Genomic DNA, 5,000 nt, shown 5'->3' on the forward strand with positions numbered 1-5,000 from the left:
AGCAGTCTCATTAATATATCGCGGTACGTTTTCACTCCAGACATCCACTCTCTCTCTCTCTCTCTCTCTCTCTCTCTCTCTCTCTATTTGTGTCTGTGTTGAGTAGCTCTCCTCGACACCAACACCTTGATGGAGCCCCACCTGCAGCACAGCCGCTCTGTGCCCCAGCTCAAAGGACTGCCTCTGGGTGAGGATGACACAGACGCCAGAGCCAACCTCAGTGAGCTGCTGGCAAGACTCATCTCCTCCAGAAAAGGTGTGTTTGTGAGTGTGTGTGTGTGTGTGTGTGTGTGTTTGTGTGTGTGTGTGTGTGTGTGTGTGTGTGTGTGTGTGTGTGTGTGTGTTTTCTGTGCATCCCTGCCCTTAGTATTTGCGTTGTGTTTTAATGTCCTCCTTCGCTGCACCTGCAAAAAATCTCAAAGGCCAGCGGGGATGGATGATGGTCTGTGAGTGTATAAAGAAAAAACATCTGGCAACAACAGTATTTTCAACATGGGTTCCTTAATGAGAGACAAGTGCTTTTCCCTGCCATTCTCCTCCCCTTCGGTTTTGGCTAATTACTGGAAATGAGCGTGTAGCCCTGCTTTGTAAAATGAATTAGTGGCTCTGAAAAGCTTTTGTGGTTTGAAAGAGCGAGTATTAGTGTGCCCAGCCTTCCGGCCATTCTCCTCATACCATCTTTTTTTTCACTTCTTTCCCCCCATCTGACTCCAAGTTTTTTCTCTTTGATGCCAAGAAACCAAGCCCTTCAATTCATAGTCTTAGTTCCTCATGTTCAGCGCTCGGATCTGTCTGGCAGTGTGTCAGGACAGGGGAATATCTGGACTCACACAGTACACAACCAACACACACTTAACTGTCGTCATTTAGCTCAGCTTCCACAAATCCACTTCTAATGCGTCCACAGCTCCAAATCTCTTTGCAGAACAACTCCTATAGTGCCTTAATCTTTGAAGGACATTTCCCCACAGCTACAGACAGTCAGACACAATGCTTCAACATGGGAACAGAGCTTAGGAAAAGGCTCTGAAGAAAAGTTTTCTGCTGATTAAACAAGTGATTTACAAATCAAAGTGAGTCATTTTCACAGTTTGCTTACTGCCAACAGACTGAAAGAATTGACAAGATTGTGGAATTTAACTTCTTTAGAAAGTAGATGATGCACATCGCTCCATGTTGTGTAATACCAAAGTTACACATCCTAACACAAATATGTATCAGATATGGCTACAAATAAATATTAACTGTAAAGTTGCATAATCTTTGGTACTTTGGGAAGAAAGAAAAAATGCATAACAAACTCAGTAACTCTTTATTCAGACAGTGAAGCCTATAGAAAGGCAAAGGGCACATTGAAATCAATATGTAACACCTAAGGGTAGGTTTGCATAAGTGTGTTTTCTGCTCAATCCTGGCGGTGTGTTTGTGGGTGTCCGTGTTCTCACTGTTCACTTGCATGTCTCGGTGTAGGAGGTGTCGTTGTCGAGCCTTCTGCAGCCAATCTTCTCAACACAACAGGGAGCTGTAACGCGCTGTTTATGTGTGTGTGCTTGTTTGTGTGTGTGTGTGTGTGTGTGTGTGTGTGTGTAGGAGGATGTGGGTGGATTGAAAACAGCATCTTTACCAAACGGATAGCATTCCTGTTTCACTTCACTTGGACTAGCGTGACATGATCATTTGAAGGGAAGAGTGAAGAACACATTTGTGCACCAAAACACTACGATTAATTCTATACGCATGGACACACAAAGAGAGGGTAATAGCATGTTGTCAGCCCAAAGTCCAGCTTTTGTTGGATCATCCCCTTTATTTTCATGTTGTTTGTGTGTGTGTGTGTGTGTGTGTGTGTGTGTGTGTGTGTGTGTGTGTGTGTGTGTGTGTGTGTGTGTGTGTGTGTATGAGACAGTCCAAATGTGCAAACCAGCTTCAAAGCAAATATAACAAAATCAAATCCAAGAAGAATAGTCAGAACCCAAACATCACCAATCATCAAGTTTCTAATATTGCAATTGTTTTCCCCGAATGGCATTAACACCTGCTTAACAGCCATCTTGGGCCTCTTAGACTTGATCTGACAAAAAGATTGGTAAAATAGTGATGCAATGTTCCTTATTATTAAAAGGCTCAATCACTGGGAATACATTTTAGCTTGACGACTATTATGTAACTGCATGGTTTTATGAAAGCGGTCTTAATGTCCCATCTCAACCCCAAAAAACTGTCACATTTCATCAGATATAATATCTCCTCCAGTTATTAAAAAACACTGCATGATAATCCATTTTCGGGGGCTTTTTCACCCAGCTCTGTCAAAGCATACAATACTCACAGAAAAAAAGAAGATAATCTGATTAAAGTCACATCCACACACGTCACAGCATTTCAAATACGTTTTTGGCGGCTCTAATAATGCTCTCATCCCCCCCCCCCCCCCCCCCGCCTCCCCCCCTCCCACACACACACACACACCCTTTCTACCACCTACCACTCCATCCTCCCAGGCTCCGTGCGCAGAAACTCCACGGTAAACAGCAGAAGCAACGGACTGAGCGCCAACCACCGGATAACGGACAGGGACTACACGGGCTGGATGGATTTCGGCCGCCGCAGTGCAGAGGAGTATGAGTACTCTTCGTAGATGAGTGTAGTCTAGGCTATATACACTCCTCCGAATGGGCACAGAAGGCAAAAAGAAGAAAATAAAATGAATAAAACCCCACTTAAGCTGGCTCCTCACTGTCTCACTGATAAAAGTCTATCTATGATGTATTTGTTGTACATTTGTTTGTAAAACTCTAATACTGCAATATACATATATGCCAAATTTTGCATAAAAAGCTATCATTGTCCAAGGTTTTTTTTTTTTTTTGTCTCAGTTTCTTTTAATATTTTGAGTGAAAAGGATTGTGATTCTGTCAGGGTCTGTTGGGAATGACTGGGCGGAATAAAGATGAAAATATCACTCTTTGCATGTCCATTCTTTCAATACAATGCATTCTGCGTAGCCTTAAACCCATTCATACTGTCTGTCAACAAAATTAAAAAAAAGGATTACCCGTGACAAATGTTATTGGTTTTAAACAAACTTACATAATTATGTAATTATGAAATAGCCTCATAACCTTAAAACAGCACTAGGGTGACAGACCTACTTGAACTATGAAAGTGTATTGAACTCTGAGATCCTATACAGTATAAATGTGCAACCATTTTAGAAATCGGTTCTTCCTAGCCTGAGAAAAAGGCAGAAAGAGTGTTTTAAGGTCTCACTGTCCAACCCTAAATTTTATTAGTGTGACATCACACTAGTAAAAATGTAGGGTTAGGATTAACAGGACAGCTGGGCCAAGGGAAGACTGAGGAAAGGCTGAGGGAAGGCAAACCTCAGTCATTTTATTATAATAGGGATTTTATAATGATAGAACGGGACTTCAGAATAAAAGAAGATACGATCTTAAAACTTAAAAAACAAAAATTTGATCATGTGGACACAATTTCACAATTGTGAAACTGTATTGAGATTATAATGGCATACATGTTGAACATTCAAAGCCCACGGCAATATTTGACACTTAGCGTCCGTTAGAGGAAGGCAGCCTTGATTGGTTTATGTAGTTGTCAATAGCCTCCAGTCAGACTGGACCCTCCCCATGTTCCATCCGTTAGTGGAAGGCAGCCCCTGATTGGTTCTTTTAGTTCATGTCATATCAATCGACGAATAAGCTTGTGAGTTATGGCTTGTTTCACGAGTCTAGATTATCGACTACACGAACCAATCAGAAGCTGCCTTCCATAGGTTAGAACGCGAGCCCTGATTGGCCCTGGCATTTTATGATGGCTCTTCAGTTAACAAAGTCTTGGCTGTGTATAAACTCCCCCAAAAATGTCAGTACACACATAGAACGGACAGGTGTCTACCTGTTCGTTCTATGTGTGTACTGACATTTTTTTGTGAGGAGACATTCACTCATTTCGAGAAAAAGTTTTGTGTTCTCAAGAATCGCTGACTCCACCTTTAAGTTATAAGTGCTGTTGTTCATAATAATTTCTCATTCTGTTTAATTATAAAATATGTATTATTCCATTATATTACCTAGGGATATTTCAGATGTATGAGTAAAGAAGAGTCTCACAAAAGGACCTGCCATCCTCTTGTTATCCTCTGCCCTTTTCTTTCATATTAAATGTAACATGTAAACCTATAACATTAAATTGAGTCTCAATGCTTTTCAGATGGGAATGAATAGAGGCGTGTTACATAATCCAGGCAATTGTACATCGTTGCATATACCCCAATCACACAAACTAATGAACTGACTTCACACCACTTAACCCGTGTCAAAGTCCAACGAGTTATGCCGGGTGCAAAATGATGAAAGTAGAATCCTGAAAGCAGGAAAAAAATTGCCAGAGCATGGTGGATGATGGGTTATTATGCTGGTTTTACAGTATTAAGGGAGAGCTGTCTGCTGCTGGGAAAAAGGCTCAGCATGCAGCCACACAAAGGAGATGAAAGTCAGTGGCAGTGGGTGCATCTTTGAGGAAGTGTGGCTGGGGAATGATCCAGAAAATCTTCAAAAGAACGGCAAGATCCTTATGAGCTGTTAACGTCTGCGCTAGATATTGAAATGGTTTACAGCAATTTAGAGGACCTAATATCGATTTTATTATTAAAGAAGGCTCAAAATGAATCCCAATAATTGCTTTTTGCTCCACTGGAGAGACAATAACAGCTTTTTCGACAGCTCAGGATGGTTTGGTTTTATTGAGAAATGTTGTGCTATGTAGTGTTGTTTTTGGCGGCCTGTTTTAAGTTTAGTTTTAGTCCAGTCTTTGTGTCAAACTGTCATTTTAGTTTTTATTAGTCTTAGTCACGTTTAAACTCTTTTTAGTCTAGTCAAGTTTCAGTTGACTAAAAGTATTGAGCTTTTTAGTCTTCTCTTAGTCAGAATTATCTGGGACTATTTTCGTCTAGTCTTAGTCAACAAAAACTGATGACA

General features: G+C 41.0%; 1 protein-coding gene across 1 annotated transcript in view; it reads left to right on the forward strand.

Moving 5' to 3' along the window:
- LOC307264387 (cholecystokinin-like) overlaps positions 1-2,638 on the forward strand; it is a gene marked incomplete at both ends in the record, with an annotated part of 3,081 nt that extends 443 nt beyond the window's left edge. The window contains 2 exons of the mRNA XM_080045799.1: positions 107-256; positions 2,502-2,638. Coding sequence (XP_079901925.1) covers positions 107-256; positions 2,502-2,638 — 287 coding nt within the window. The remainder of the gene's footprint in view (positions 1-106; positions 257-2,501) is intronic.
- Positions 2,639-5,000: the final 2,362 nt, after the last annotated feature.

This window comes from Ammodytes marinus (genome assembly GCF_949987685.1).
Source record: "Ammodytes marinus genome assembly, chromosome: 17".
In the NCBI taxonomy this organism is placed as follows: Eukaryota; Metazoa; Chordata; class Actinopteri; order Uranoscopiformes; family Ammodytidae; genus Ammodytes; species Ammodytes marinus.